The 17,056-nt window shown below is 46.9% G+C and overlaps 1 protein-coding gene across 2 annotated transcripts in view; it reads right to left on the bottom strand.

Annotated features, from left to right (window-relative positions):
* The window catches only part of LOC123763996 (tetratricopeptide repeat protein 21B), a 74,237-nt gene that overhangs the window by 39,721 nt on the left and 17,460 nt on the right, over positions 1 to 17,056 (bottom strand). For both annotated transcript variants that reach the window (XM_045751424.2, XM_069330136.1), the window contains exons 7-12: positions 16,635 to 16,818; positions 14,675 to 14,867; positions 14,386 to 14,456; positions 13,413 to 13,503; positions 9,127 to 9,263; positions 4,365 to 4,554 (exon numbers count right to left, since the gene is read on the bottom strand). In XM_045751424.2, coding sequence (XP_045607380.1) covers positions 4,365 to 4,554; positions 9,127 to 9,263; positions 13,413 to 13,503; positions 14,386 to 14,456; positions 14,675 to 14,867; positions 16,635 to 16,818 — 866 coding nt within the window. The remainder of the gene's footprint in view (positions 1 to 4,364; positions 4,555 to 9,126; positions 9,264 to 13,412; positions 13,504 to 14,385; positions 14,457 to 14,674; positions 14,868 to 16,634; positions 16,819 to 17,056) is intronic.

Here is a 17,056-nt window from a genome sequence, read left to right as displayed (position 1 = left end):
CCCTTCGGAAAGCAGCCATCTCTCTCTTCGGCAGAAGAGAAGGAGAAGGCTACAACCGAAGTAACCGACCACCAGGACCGAAAGAGCAGAAACCCCTGCACTGGAGGACAGCATGAAGCTCACCGACCCAACCCCAAGAAGCCATCGCCAACAGAAACCGAGACTTGGAAAAACAATCTTGAACCGATTGGGGGCCACCACAAACTGATGAGAGGAAAGATAGGAGAGCATCCTGTCTAGAGACCAGGATGGCCCAGGAGGCGCATGAGCAGGCCAGAGGTGAAACAAAGCATGAGAAAGCTTATGGAAAGGGGCAGAAGTAACCTCCCGAACGCAAGCTGGAGTAGCTCCGCCAGCACAGCATGATACGAGGCAACAATATTAGACATCAAATGACGGTCCTGAAAAAGCCAAGACAGAAAGGACAAGACAACCTGATCAGATATAGAAGACAACCTATGAAGAGAGAGAAAATGGCAGAAAGAACGCCAGGAAATTACATACTGTCAACAAGACAAAACTCTCAGGTGGGACACCATCAACGAAGCCACCTGATCACCATACAAATGGTGATAAACGTGCATCAAAATGACCAGACGCAAAGAGCCGAGGAGAAGGCTGAACCAGTCATGTATTGGATAAGTCTGATCTGCCAGAAGAGGCAGAGCTGCGAAAAATGTCCCAGGTTTGCACACCAAGCAAGCAGTGCCTGGAACCAAGGCTAAGCCGGCCACCAAGGGGCCACAAGGACTACTCTTCCCTGGTAGGACTCCAACTGAGCCAGAACCCAAAGCAACAGCTGGACCGGAGGAAGAGGTACATGTAACCCCACCTCGACCAGTCCTGCCAAAAGGCGTCAACCGCGGCAGCTTCGCAGTCAGGGAAGGGCACCACATAGATCTGGAGATGCCGAGATCATGCCGACACGAAGAGGTTCATGTCCGGAAGTCCATACATCCGGCAGAGCCAACAGAAAGAGTCGGCAGTGACCGCCTATTCTGTGGAGAGGGGAATGAACCGAGACAGGCCATTCGCTAGAACATTGGAAAATCCCCAGATATGAACTGCACAAAGAGCCAAACCCCGAGATGCCAGCAGACGAGTCACTCGAAGGAACAGAGCCAAAGAGGCAAGGATCGAAGGGAATCCCCTCGGCTAAGGCAATGAACCTTGGGAGAATGGTCCAAATGGAGCCGAACGGTCGAACCCCAAGCGACTCGAAACCTCCGAAGTGAAAGCCAAACAGCTCCTAACTCCCATACCGTGCTCAGAGCCCAACGGATGGACGGACCCCTTTGCCCCTAGCCAGCTGGGTTAGCACTAGTCACAAAGCCCAAGCCGAGAGACGACGCGTCTGTAAACACATCAAGTGAGGGCTCAGGTAGACACAAAGACACTGTACACTGAAAACCCTGAAGAGGAAGCCGGCGACACAGCAATCGACTCAAGGCCCCCGGAGGACGAACCCAGTGATTACGAGAGAAGCAGAAGGAGTGTCCCCGAAGGAACCAGAACAGACGCCAAAGTCAAACCCGACCAGCACGGGTAGACCAGTAGTGACGAAGTGGGTAAGTGGGTAGACCAGCACAGCGAAGTTCAAACTCCTGCACAACTGCTCAAGCAACCTCTGAGTGACACGGGACCCTCCCAGAAATTGCTGAAGGCGGGACTGCAGCCACCGTAACGCCACCAGAATTAGAGCGATCCTAGAGTACCAAATAAGACCGAGCTAGGTCCGAACTTGGGACAAAACCAGATGGGACTTCCTCCAGTTTACCAGGAACCCGAACCTGGTGAGCTGGGAAGGAACCACACCTCTGGCAAGCAGACAAGTTGACCGACTGGGAGCCCACACCAGCCAGTCGTTAAGGTAGGCCAGGACCCGAACCACTAGCAGACACAGACGGGTCATCACTACCCGGATAAGACTCATGAACACGCGAGGTACCAGATTCAAGCCAAAAGAAAGGAAACGAAAGTAATATGTCTGACACCCCACCACAAAACCTAACCAGTCCCTGAACCCCAGATGCATAGGAACGTGCCAATACATGTCCTTGAGGTCCAGGGACACATCCAGGCACGCGACTCCAAAAGAAGGCAGAGAGACAGAGTGGTCATCCGAAAGGAAGGGTAAGGAATCCAGAGGTTCAGACGGGACAAGTCCAGAATGAACCTCAAATCCGCAGTCCTGTTTCGGCACTGGAAACAGGCGGAAAACCCATCTGAGGGATGAGTGGGTTTCCATTCTCGTTCCACTCAGGAACAAGAAACCCACCTGACTGCATGTCCCACCCACCACACGCACTCCGAGATGACTCGAGGAGGAAAAGGCTGTGCGGACGAGCGGCGCAGCATTAGAGTCTGATGTTTGCTTGTTATTGGAGGGACTTCTGCCTCTCTTTTCGATTTTTTTATGTAATTTTCTTACCATGTTGGGTTTGTTTAGTTATGCCTACCTTTCTGGGTACCTATCCCCAGTCGATGGCAGATAAGGAAAATCCCTAACCACAGGGGTCGGGGGTGTTTCAGGGCTATTGCTCCCTGAAACTTCTCTGAGGGGGCCAGGTTCTGGCTCGTGGTCCCCAGTAGGCTGAACTTCATAGACTAATACCCCAATCTAATATGTCACACATTAGCTCAACAGCTCCAGGGCACTGTAGGGGCTCCCAACAGAAAATATTTCTAAATCACCCGCATTCTGCTGTCTTTCCTCATGTTGAAAGTTTATACATTTTTATTAACACAGTAACATTCCACCTTCTCAACCATGATTGATACCTGCACACAAACACAAATTAGATGTGGATTCAAGTGTCAAAAGATTGCATCATGAATCAGAATATAATTAACAGACGAGCTCCTCCTCAGGCACTCATGATTTGACCCGATAATGACTAAACCAATGTGGTAATGAACTTATTGGGTATTGCTGGGGGACTATTACAATACATTAAAAACTGGGGAAGGAATCTTCCTTCCCAAACGCACCAGGGAAGGGAACTCTAACACGCAAGGGTAGTACTCAAAGGGCGCCTAGGGAAGGATACCCCTAAGCATATGCAGCCCTGGTACTCTCGAGGAAACCTGGCCACCACACACAACAATATTTCTGAAGTCACCCCGAAAGGCAAAACACCGCCTTTGGAAATTGAGGCCAGAGAAGACGTCCACCCCGCGCCCACATTACCGAATGAACTGGAGTTCGCTAATGTCCTGGAGCACTTGTACAATGCTGCCTCCAATGAGAATAACTTCCATCACCTGCCCCTTGACACTGAACTCCAACTACTGACACCATTTGCCCCTTGACACCAACCCTCACCAATGATACCACCTGCCTCCCCTGACACCATTTTATCATCCTTTAACCATTTCTCCCTGGAAACAATGGGTAAGCAAAATAAAACACTGAATAACTTATTATATTTACTAACAATGCTACTAAAGAGACATTTAGTCCCAATGACTCATCACTAGGTTCAAATATTAACCCCTGCAAATTATGTTAACAGTTCTCAATGTATTTACTGCATACATTCAGACAACATTGATAATAACCCCCATACATTCTGGAGTGAATGTTAAAGTTGAGGTGCATGATAATAATTACCCATTACCAGTATTCATCCTTTGAATCGTATTATATGAAAAAACAATGAAATCCTATACGAATGACAGCAAAGTATGATACATATACAGCATGTACAAATATGTAAACATCATGTTATTTGTCATTATTTCAAATCTTCCTTTACCAACAAAACCCTTTTTTAATTTGTATTATTCCTAATTATTTTATAGAAATTGATCATCTACAGTATGTTACATTATATACAATTCCTCAGTAATTTCTGTATTAAGATAATAAATGTAATCCTGTTATGAAAAAACTGACTAAAGGGAAATCACAGTATGGACCAACCTTATTACCAATGAATTACCCTACTAGTGTATAGCACTGTACTTGTGCCTCAGAAAATAGACATGGACTTATGGTGCCTGACTAGATACCTTGATTCAAATGAAGCACTTGATGAGGCCACAGGATTGCAAATTAATGAGTAATAGCTTAGAAGCTGTCACTTGTAATTTTAGCAAAAATACTTCTAGAAGGTTCGTGTTATCCGCAGTAACCTTACATTAAAACATTAAGCACTGAGTAATATAAATTTAAAAGCATGAAGTTTATGCATTTTTCTAAAAGACTGATTCATAGGATGATATTTTAATTTTTTTTTTGTGATCCAACTTTAATTGGCTTGGTGAGTAGCAACATTTGTATATACAGGTATAACAAAAATAGTCTGACCAAAATATTTACATCATCACAAATGTTTAAATTAGTGATATAGACAACACACCTATGTTATCCAGCACATACTGCAAAGATGTCGCAGCTCCCTTCAAATCACCAGTGATGAACTTTAGATTAGCAGACAGTATGAGTGCCGGGAGAAGAGCGGGGCAAGCACGTGTTATGGACTCCAGCACTCCCAGTGCTCTCTTCACAACTTCTGGAATGTTCTCACCTGCTCCTTCTGTTGGGCTTGGCTAGAATGACAAATAAAATAAAAAACCAGCGTTGAATGTAATGAAACATCATTCTGGGTGAACTACGGAGGTTTCCTAGAGCTAAAGGACTGATATTAGCTTTATTATTCATTACATTCAACGCTGGTTTTCTGTGGGGAGCCACTACGGCTCCCTGGAGCTTATCAGGCTAATGTATGTTATATTAGACCGGGACATTAGCTATGGAGTTCAGACCTACCAGGGACCAGCGCCAGAACCTGGCCCCTTCAGGGAGGTTTCAGGGAGCAATGGCCCTGGAAAACCCCCTTGTGGTTGGGGTTTTCCTTATCTGCCATCGACCGGGGTTAGGCACCCAGATAGGTAGGCATAACAAAACAAACCCCACATGGTAAAACACTAAAACATAAAAATGAACAGAGAGGTAGAACTCCCTACAATCCCAAGGAAACAAGCAAACATCACACTTTACTGCCGCGCCGATCGTCTGCGCAGCCCTCCCCGCCCCGAGAGGAGGAGGGGGAACCCCGGACCTACCGCGCCAGCTGCCTAGCTTCAATTCGGAAGCTAAGCTTCAACCAACGCGAAAAAAACGCCGACCGGTGGGAGGGAGGGTTGCCAGAGAGCCTCCGGGGCTCACCCAGAAAATGGCGTTTCATTACATTCAACGCTGGTTTTCTATGGGGAGCCCCTACGGCTCCCTGGAGCTTCATACCCAAAGAGAAGGAAAAGAAAGGGCTAACCCGGGAGGCAGCCGCCACAAACTCCGCAACGCAAAGCCGAGACAACAGGCTGCAACCTGCGACCCAAGGCAACAAGAACGCACAGGAGCAGACGCGCATAAAGAAAGGGTGGCCAAGAATCAGTGCGACCCTCAAATCCCTGCACCCGAAATAAGCCCTAGACGTCACCAACACAGCAGCAAAAGCTGCAAACGTCCAAACAGCACGGGCGCAAGGACAGACCGCAGGCTGGAAGACTGAAAAACTCTGCGGACGACCTCTGAAACCCGAGCCCTGAAACAGGGAACGAGGGGAACTGGATCAACCCAAAGTGCATTCCCAGACACAGTACGCAGGTAACGGCAAAACTGCAAACGGACAACACAGGACGCACCCCCGGCCAAACCAATCAAGCATCAATAACCCAAGAACCCCTCTGGAAAGCAGCTATCTCGACTATCGCCAGGACGGTGAAAGGCTGCAAACGTACAAACCTACTACCAGTACCAAAGAGCAGAAATCTGAACCGAAGGGGCTACCACAAACTGAGAAGATACGAAGGCACCCTGATCAAGGACCAGGACGGCTCAGGCGATGCATGAGTAGGCCGGAGGTGAAACAAAACACGGCCCAGGAATGTTTACCATGTAATGTGCAGCCAGGACCCTGTTTGACCTCCAAAAACGCCGCGTCCGAATGTCAGCCAAAGACATATTACCAAAATCAGCAGCAAGAGCAGCAAACTCGCAAACGTCATGGGCACGGGAACAGACTGCAGGCTGGCTAGACCGAATAACCCTGCGGACGACCTGGGAGACCCGAACCCGGGAACAGGGAAAAATGAAGATCGAATCAACCCATAGCGCATCCCCGGCTACAGAGTCTGTGGCGCGCAAATAACAACAAAGAGCAGCAACTGGTCACAACACATGATGCACCCCCACCCTAACAAACCAAGCATCGACAACCCAAGGACCCCCCCTCCGGAAAGTAACAGTCTCATTCTTCGCCAGAAAAGAAGGAGACGGCTGCAAACAAACAAACCTACGACCAAGACCAAACAAGCAGAAACCCCTGCGCCGGGGGAGAGCATGAAGTTCCCCGACCCGACCGCGAGAGGTCAATGCCAACAAGAAAAAAGCTTTAGAGAAACAGTCCAAAACCGAAGGGGCCACTACAAACCAAGGAGAAGAGAGATAAGATAACACCCTGTCCAAAGACCAGGATGCCTCAAGCGACGCATGAGCAGGCCGGAGGGAAAACAACGCACGAGAGCCCCCAAGAAAACGGCAAAGGTGGGACCGCAGGCGAAGGAGAGACTCCGGAGGGAGACTCAAGGAAGCAGTCCGAGAGTCCCAAACAAGACCCAGCCAAGTCCGAACCTGGGAGGGGACCAGATGGGACTTCCTCCAGTTCACCAAGAACCCGAACCCGGTGAGCTGGGAAAGAACCAAACTCCTGGCTAGCAGACATGTGAACAAGCTAGGAGCCCAGACCAGCCAGTCGTCGAGGTAGGCCAACACCCGAACACCTAAAAGACGCAGGCCGCGTACCATCGCATACCACCGCGACCCGCGTAAGGCATGTGAAAAGACGAGGTACCAGATTCAACTCGAATGGGAGATAACAAAAGCGGTAACACTGACGCCCCACAACAAAACCGAGCCAGTCCCTGAACCTCGGATGAATCGGGACGTGCCAATAAGCGCCCTGGAGGTCCAGGGACATCATTCAAGCGCCCGGCTCCAACAGAAGCCAGACCTGAGACAGCGTAGTCATCCGAAAGGAGGAGCAATAAACCCAGGGGTTCAGACAGGACAAGACATGAATGAACCTCAGGTCCACACAGTCCCATTTTGGGACTGGAAACAGGCAGGAGACCCACCTGAGGAATGTAGTCGTTTTGACCACACCCAAGCGAACCAACTCCAAGATGACCTGACAGAGAGCAGGGAAAGAGGCCTGCCCCGTCACCTCCGAGCCCCCCAGTGCCACCGCAGATCATCGGAGATGACCTGAAAAGCCCACAGATCATGAGACCTGGCATGAGCAAACAGAGCAAGCCTTCTGCCCATTGCCTCATCAATGGGACGAACAGTAAAATGGCAGGCGCCCCTTATGAGAACTCGAGTCCCGCTCAGAGCGAACACCGCGCCAACCAGACGAAGGCGGTTCCAAAGGAGGTGCCGGCCCTGAAACTGGCACCAGTGGCCTACCCCAACTAGTGGAACCCCAAGCCCTGGCACGACCCCTCCAGGAAGGCCCACTCTCCCCGGGGCTCTCGGAGAACCAACAAATCAGACATGGGACAACAACTAGCCAAAGCCGCTTACAGATACTGCGCCACGGCAGAATCCGCAAACAACAGGAGGCAGAAGGGCAAAGACAACCCAAGAGCCAGGGGCCCAGGCAGCTTCCAGGGAGGAAGCTGCCTGGGCCCAACGTAATCACCAGACTGGGTAAAGTGAGTCACCAGCAAGCAACAAAACTCGCAGGACTCTGGGTCGAAGGTGTCACCGACTCAAACAGGCAGCATGACGGAGGCAAAAACAATAAGAGTCACCCTGAAACAAGGGGACAGAGCAACCTTCAAATTCGCATAAAGCGAGGGGGGGACACAGGGGTCACATCCATCAGACTCACGTGCCCCTGTGGGGAATCCCAGGGTCCTGAGACGGAACTCACACTCAGGGTAGCCCAGGCAGGGTACTACTGCTAACCGGCGCCCAAGTCTACCAGTCAAACTTCTAAGTAACTGAACCCTTGGGATGTGTACGCTCACAGGGACCTTGCAGGGAATACCACCAGAACAGAAGAGCATATGCGATAAACACAGGGGCAACAACCAAGGCAGACCACCCCCTCCCCTACCAGGCAGGAAAACAAAAAGAAAAAAAAAGCCCCGCAAGAGGACAGCGTACCCAAGTGGAACAGAGCCGGCCGCTATGAGAGGTGAAAACTAGCTGCGCAGTACCCTGCGCCTCTACCAGTGAAAACTGCCCCTGACCCTAAGGTGAACAAGGATGCCAGAACACCACAGCACACAAAGGGGGCCGAAAGCTGAACAGCAAATGACCAAGCAGAGGCAGAATCGAAGGAACTTGAGGAAAGATGCCCCAAGCCCCAAGGGCAGTACTTACAAGGCACATAGGGAAGGGAACCCTAGGCGCATGCAGCCCGAGTACTGAAGAATTACTCCTGGGTCGCGCACCCCCAAAAAGACAGCCACCACACAACACAGGCACTGAGTTGAGCACCAATGTCAGGAGACAGAGCATACGACTTTCGCCTAGCACATCAGCCTTAGAACTGGAGTCGTGGGTAGCCTGCGGGAGGGGTCTGGGGCTCCCCCTTCCCCCTCCCAGGGAGGTGGGAGCTGCACAGACAGCAGCGCAGTGACATAGTGACGTCATGCTTGTTTGTTCGTTTTTGTTTGGGGAGTTCTGTCCACTAGTTCGGCTCTCAGTTGCAATTTCTTAACCAGAATAGGGAGTTTGTTTTGGGATGCTTACATTTATGGGTGCCTGACCAGGTCAATGGCAGACATAGAATGCTTCCAACCACAGGGGGGGTTTCTATAGGCCATTGCTCCTCGTGCCTCTCTGAGGGGGCCAGGTTCTGGCTCTTGGTCCCCGGTAGGCCTAAGAACACCTTTCACATTGACTGATGCCTAAGTCTAATATTAGCATATCAGCTTGGATAGCTCCAGAGAGCCGACGGAGCTCCCCGCAGAAAATAGAGATTTTATCAACTCTCTTGAGCTTCGTGTACAGAAAGGCCAGATTCATTGTCAAATGTGCCTTCTCAGTCATTGCTGGTGAAGTTTTTTTGTTAAAATCAGTTAAACATACAAGTACTGTACTATAAATACCTGATTAGGTGCATAAAGGAGACATTCATTAACAATAAGGAGCAAGAAGTCAGGATTCAATGCTGCTAGATATGTAGCACCAAATGACATCCCACGATGATTCTTGAAGTGATTGTCAATAGCCTCATGCAACATTCCTGCAAAAAACGAGCGTTGAATGTAATGAAACAGCATTTTCTGGGTGAGGCCCGGAAGCTTCCCGGAGCTTACTAGGCTGATATGCTAATGTCAGAATTTGGCATCAGTCATGTGTATGGAGTTCTGTGGGCCTACCGGGGATCACGAGCCAGAACCTGACCCCCTCAGAGAGGCATAGGGAGCAATGAACTGTAGACACCCTCGTGTGGTTGGAAGCATTCAATGTCTGCCATCGACCGGGTCAGGCTCCCAGAAAGGTAAGCATCCCAAAACAAACCCCTATTCTGGTGAAAATATTGCTCCAAAAGCTGAACAAGTGGATAGAACTCCCCTAAAAGAAACGAGCAAACGAGCATGATGTCACACGTCGCCACGCCACTGTCTGCTCAGCTCCCCCTTCCCCGAGAGGGGGGAAGGGGGAGCCCCAGAACCCCGATACTGGCTATCCACCTGTCAGTTCTGAGGCTGGATGTCAAAACACGCGAAAAACCGCCGACCGGAGGGAGAGAGGGATGCCGGGGTCTCACCCAGATAATGGCATTTCATTACATTTAATGCTGGTTTTCTGGGAGGAGTCCCTTCGGCTCCCTGGAGCTAACTACCCACAGAGGAAAATTGTAATAGAGACTTACCCGGGAGGCGGTCGCTGCTCACTCCTCAACTCGAAGTCGAGACAACTGGCTGCAACCGCCGACCCAAAGCGACACAGGCCCGACTGGGCCTCAGAACATTCACTTCCCCTTTCCCCGTGGTCATGGCACCGCGACCACGCCGACACAAAGAGGTCCACCTCGGGGCGCCCGAACGTCTGGCAAATCCAACGGAAGGAGTCGGCGTCGACCGTCCATTCCGTGGAAAGGGGAACGAAATGAAATAGGCCATTGGCCAGGACGTTGGACACTCCCCACACATGAACAGCCAGGAGAGCCAAATCCCGAGAACTCAGCAGACGAGTCACCCGAAGCGACCAGCGGCAAAGAGCCAAGGACCGCATTGAACCGCCCCCCCCAGGTTCAGGCAATGAGCCACCGGGGAGCAGTCCGAATTGAGCCGGATCGTCAATCCACGGGCAACCCTGAACCCTCCGCAGTGCAAACCACACCGCCGCAAACTCCCGCACCGTGCTGTGAGCTCGACGGAAAGACAGACCCCACCATCACTGGCTGGCCTGGTGAGCACTGGTCAGAAAGCCCCAGCCGAGAGACAAAGCGTCCGTGAACACATCGAGTGAGGGCTCTGGCAGGTGCCAAGGCACCGAACCCTGAAAAACCTGAAGAGGAAGCCGGAGACGCAGCAGCCGATGCAAGGCCCCCGGGGGCCAAACCCAGCGATCGTGAGAGAGGCGAAAGGGACATCCCCGAAGGAACCAGAACAGCTGACGAAACCAAACCCAACCCGGCGAGTATACCATCATCGCGAAGTTCAGGCTCCCGCACAAACCCTCGAGCAACCACCGGGTGACCCAAGAGCCCCCTAGAAATAGGCGCAAGCGGGACAGCAGCCGTAGAAGAGACTCTGGAGGAAGACAAGGAAATGGTCCGAGAGTCCCACACAACACCCAGCCACTGCCGAACCTGGGAGGAAACAAGATGGGACTTCCTCCAGTTCACCAAGAACCCAAACCCAGCGAGCAGGGAAAGAACCAAATCCTTGGCTAGCAGCCAACAGGACCGCCTGGGAACCCAAACAAGTCAGTCGTCGAGGTAAGCCAACACCTGAAAGCCTAAGAGACACAGACGGGTTACCACAACCTGCATAAGGCGTGTGAACACGCAAGGTGCCAGATTCAACACGAACGGGAGACAATGAAAGCGGTAACCTTGACGTCCCACAACAAAACCAAGCCAGTCCCTGAACCCCCAGGTGAATGGGGACGTGCAAATAAGCATCTCGGAGGTCCAGGAACACCATCCAAGAACCCGCCTCCAATAGGAGCCGGGTTCCCCCTTCCCTCGGCTCCCCCTTCTCCCTCCCGGGGAGGGGGGAGCTGCGCAGACAGTGGCGCGGCGGCGTGTGACGTCACACTAATTTGCTTGTTTTCTGTTGGGGAGTTCTATCCACTAGTTCGGCTTTTAGTAGCAATTTTAACCAGAATATGGGTTTGTTTTGAGGCGCTTACCTTTCTGGGTGCCTGTTCCGGTCGATGGCAGACATAGAATGCTTCCAACCACACGGGGGCTTCTATAGGCCATTGCTCCCCTTGCCTCTCTGAGGGGGCCCGGTTCTGGCCGTGGTCCCCGGTAGGCCTAAGAACTCCATACACATGACTGATGCCAAAGTCTGACATTAGCACATCAGCCTGGGATAGCTCCGGTGAGCCGACGGGGCTCCCCTCAGAAAATATTTTTGGACATTGTTGAAAGTAACTGATAATAACATTGGGCAATGTACTTGTATTTATATGATATATAACAATATTGAGCATAACAACATAATTACTCATTATTATTTGTGTTATTATGTATTACTGACCAATGCTATAAAGGCACCAGCTGTATATCCACTTTGTGGACACTTCTTACTACTATTCTTCTTCTTCTTCTTTGTGCATCAGTCAGGTGCTTGCATCTCTTTATTATTGCATTATCCATCAGTTCCAGTCAATAGGAGCTGTTCTCTTTAACAACAAAATGTTTTTTTCTTTTAAATATTCGTCTAAAATCAATTTCTGAAAATATTTTGATGAAAGTTGCACGAAGCTGAAGCCAATAAGTTGGAGATTTATTTAAGTCATTTTTACATAATTTGAATATTTTTTTAATTATACCCCCTTCAATGTCACACATCATATGATGTTTTGCGCAGTTTAACCCTTTAACTGCGCAACGCGCCTGCAGGCCCACGTCTGGGGTGCACTACTCGCCTCCGGGTATTTGTATTTTTCATGTTCCATTCAAAACTCCCGCGGCTACATGAGGTTCACATCAGCTTCCTCAGGGCTCTTGTAAACAGACGCCATCTTTAAAAAAAATCGTGGTCCACATTCCCGGGTGTGAGAGCCTCAGTAGTGAGTGAGCAACCAAGGCTGGCGCTCGCAGCATGAGCGCACAGCACTGCTGTTCAGCGTGTGACCACAGCATCACCTAATAATGACAAAATATATATATATATAACTTGTATTATTTAGCCATGATAGTATTATAGAAGAGCCTGAGTGTGATAATGACTGTGTACAACGTTCAAATATCAGTGATTCAATGCTGTTCACGATGTTCACAACACAAATTCCACTATACACAATACAATTCAATACTATACACAAAGCTAATTATAACCACAATCCTGCTGTTATCACAATCCTGGTCACTAAATCCTGTAAATGTATAATTGACCACAAGTTTATTTTGTAAAGGAACCTAGGAAGTCGTTTGAAGATTCCTAGATGGACAAAATAATGCTGTGGTGCTGTGGCTAGTGCTGTGAACATTGTGAACAACACTGAATCACTGATATTTGAACACTGTACACAGTCATTATCACACTCAGGTTTTTCTTTAATAATACCATGGCTAGATAATACAAGTTATATATATATTTTGACATTATTAGGCGATGCTGTGGTCACAAGCTGAACGGCAGTGCTGTGAGCTCATGCTGTGTGCGCCAGCCTTGGTTGCTCATTCAGTACTGAGGCTCTCACACCCGGGAATGTGGCCCACAATTTTTTTTAAAAGATGGCGTCTGTTTACTAGAGCCCCGAGGAAGCTGATGTGAACCCCATGTAGCCACGGGAGTTTTGAATGGAACGCTAAAAATAAAAATACCCGGAGGCACGTTGCGCACCCCAGACATGGGCCTGCAGGCACGTTGCGCAGTTTAAGGGTTAAGAAAAAACTGAAAAAACTATTTTTAATACACTTAAGTAAATTCAGGAATCAATAAATTCAACAGAAGGAAAGTTTTAAGTCATTTTACAAACAACGATTTCATATGACCAGTTTCAGAGTTTTTACTCTTCTTTTAAATTTATTTGTTATCCTGTTCTATATTTCCTAATCAATTTCTTGTTTCATATACTATACAGCCCATCTTTTATGAGCTAAATAAATCCAGTGGTTAAAATCTACTAATACACTTTGATATTAATATTAAGGGTTGGTACTGAGAAATGTAATGTAAAACATGACACGTTTTGAACTATACTGTACCTAGAATTGTGTCAGATGGTTGATTCTTCATGCGACCAAGAACAGCAGACAGATACAAGATATCTGGTGAAGCTCCAAGACTACGCTGAACCTGATAATTTTGAAGCCTTATCATTATATTAGCTAAGTTTAAAATAAAATAATATAAGACAAAATGAATCACTTACTGTAAAAGTAATTTCTGGCACCTTGCTACTGCACACTTGTGAGGGGAGGGGTGAATTGGCACATTTGGACAGTACAATATACAATTAGCCATATTTAACAAGGTATATACCCTTAATCCCACAACACCTGACATTGTTCCAGATTCTCATATTCCTCAGTCACAAATTACGAACTGAAAATAGTCTGTGACGGACCAAAATATTGATTTCTATTCATTGGTGTGTAGATTTAATATTCATCTGTAATAAGTAGTTTAAAGAACCAGGTACATGAAAATTGGACAGTGAATGTATGTACATACGGAGGGGTAGCAAGGAAAGACATCTCTATATACTGTGTAAATTTTGTATGATAATCACATTAGCAAAAGTATAGCCTTCGTTCTTCATAAACAGCTTTACGAATATGACATGGTAACTCTGCCCATAATTGGCTGACCCAGCAGAACACCAGAATTAGCCGTTCTCAATGTTCGATGTCTCATTCCATGAGAATTATAGTGTGGTAAGATTTGGTATTAATGTTTAAGGCACAAACATTGTAATCATTTGAGCATGTTTGTTAAAGTAATCCTCAAGCTCTTCACAGATTCTATTATTTCAGTGCAGTGATGGTTGTTATGCTCATGTGACAGCAGACTGCCCCATGGAATTTTTTAGCCAATGTTTTGAGCTCTCATAATAATCAGAGAATTTAAATGCTTGGAGAAGATTCTAATTTTTGCTACCCCTCAAGGAAAATTAGACAGTATTCTACTAAATCTTTGCCCTGTTGAAAACGAAAACGATGAAATTTTAACACCCACCTCTTTTAAGAACTCCAATTGTTGTTCTGCAATATCCACTTGACCATCTAAAAGCTGGCATGAAATGATTCCTGTTGGCAAAGTCATCACATTAAAAAAAAGCTCTCATAAAGAATTGGAAAATTAACCTTGCTTATTTTGGAGCATCTTATATTACCCTTTATCTAACAATAGATAAAGATAATGAGGCCTTATTAAATTGTATACTATTGAATGCTCATTTGTGGTTTGATGAAAGAGTACCCTTTAAACAATGTTACTAATTAAGCACTTCTCCAACTAAACAAACCTGTTAATGCTGCAACAGAAGACTCATCTAACTTGGTAGCATTCTTATAGAATTTGGTAGCCTCCTTGTTACGGCCCTGAAGAAGACACTGATATCCTACCTCAGTGAGGTACTCCGCACTTCCTGTGTCCACCTTGGCTGCTTTACTTGCCATCATAAATGTTTCTTCTAACACAAGACGATTTCTTCCACACTGAAACAAATATTCCAAATGACACTGGATGTAAATGTATAAAAGTATTTATAGGTTGAGAAAATTTGGATTTCACACGACCCATTTTGACTCAAATCCAGCATCTTACCAACCAGGTGAAATTCTTAACAAATCATAGGGACTTGTTTACACAACAGGATGGCATAGACCCAGGCAGGAGGGGTTACCTTGAGGTTACCTTGAGGTTACCTTGAGGTGCTTCCGGGGCTTAGCGTCCCCGCGGCCCGGTCGTCAACCAGGCCTCCTGGTTGCTGTACTGATCAACCAGGCTGTTGGACGCGGCTGCTCGCAGCCTGACGTATGAGTCACAGCCTGATTGATCAGGTCTCCTTTGGAGGTGCTTATCCAGTTCTCTCTTGAACACTGTGAGGGGATTGCCAGTTATGCCCCTTATGTGTAGCGGAAGCGTGTTGAACAGTCTTGGGCCTCTGATGTTGATAGAGTTCTCTCTCAGAGTACCTGTTGCACCTCCGCTTTTCAACGGGGATATTCTGCACATCCTGCCATGTCTTCTGGTCTCATGTGGTGTTATTTCTGTGTGCAGGTTTGGGACCAGCCCCTCTAATATTTTCCACGTGTAAATTATTATGTATCTCTCCCGCCTGCGCTCAAGGGAGTACAGATTTAGGCTCTTTAGTCGGTCCCAATAGTTTAGGTGTTTTACTGAGTGGATTCTAGCAGTAAAGGATCACTGCATGCTCTCCAGGTCAGCAATTTCTCCAGCTTTGAAAGGGGCTGTCATTGTGCAGCAGTACTCCACTCTAGAGAGCACAAGCGTTTTGAAAAGTGTCATCATCGGTATAGCATCTCTAGTGTGAAAAGTTCTTGTTATCCAACCTGTCATTTTTCTTGCAGTTGTGACGGATACTTTATTGTGTTCTTTAAAGGTAAGGTCTTCCGACATGAGTACACCCAGATCCTTTACATTGCCTTTACATTCTATGTTATGATTTGCCTGAGTTTTGTACGTGGTTTCCGTTTTTATATTTTCATTTTTTCCATAGCGCATGAGCTGGAACTTATCTTCGTTAAACACCATATTATTTTCTGTAGCCCATAGAAAGACCTGATCTACATCTGACTGAAGGTTTGCCGTGTCCTCTATTCCTGTCCTGCCGTGGGTATTCCAAGCACATTAAAAAAGTCAAAGCAAATGATAATGTTAGAGACCTGTATGATAAACTACACACCAAGATGAGGTTAAAATGATTGGCTCAATAATTGGTTCACTTTAACACAATTTATAGACTAGATTCTGTAAGTAATGATAAGACTGCACTGGAATACATGCACACCACATAAGAATCACATCAAATAGGCTTGATAGAGAGTACTCGTGAGTACAAGCAGAATTTCATCATACCAAATCTTCTGTAGTCTAAGCAACATCTTTGATTTAAAATGCCAAGATTTTGTCACTGTGAGCATATGTTATTAAATTAGTATTTACTTTCTGTGGCACGCACAATATTCAAACAAACTCTAATAACAATGATGATTAAATTGAAAGCATATGAAAAATATCAAGCACAAATTTTTAATACGAAATCAGATACTGTACTGTATTTCATTCCAACGAAATGTTTTAGGAGAGACCAATTAAAATGTATACAGTAATTTTAATCAGCATTAACTTTTAAGGTCACATTGTACAATGCATAGGAACAGGACTGATAAATATAAATAATTTCTACACTATTTGTTTAATATGTCATTTTATATAAATATGAATTGTAAATATCTTACCAGCCTTGAAAATAACTGAGCCATGTGAACAAATAATGATGCATTGTTGGGTTCACTTCTGTCCATCTCACTATACAAGTTGCGTAAACCCTGTGCTGCATCCTCATAGTTGCCCTGACGACACAGAGAGTACAGTGTCTTGTATTTTAACGCTTCTACGTTGTGTGAATCCATACCTAGAACACTGAAATAGGAAAAATTATGGTCATGAGTTAATATATAAAAAACATCTTTTAGATGTTTTGGGAAGGAATAAGCACAAAAGAAGAACCAGGACCAGGAGTCATTAAACACTTACACAACCACTTATGAACCTGTACTGTACATCTTTTCTCAATCTTTGACAGCTTTGTTTACATTTATTGAACAGTTTATGAGCTCCAACGGACTAGCAGGCTGTTTATAACAATAACAACAATTGA

The sequence above is a fragment of the Procambarus clarkii genome, chromosome 23 (genome assembly GCF_040958095.1).
Source record: "Procambarus clarkii isolate CNS0578487 chromosome 23, FALCON_Pclarkii_2.0, whole genome shotgun sequence".
Taxonomy (NCBI): Eukaryota; Metazoa; Arthropoda; class Malacostraca; order Decapoda; family Cambaridae; genus Procambarus; species Procambarus clarkii.
This window is presented reverse-complemented; position numbering and strand designations above follow the sequence as displayed.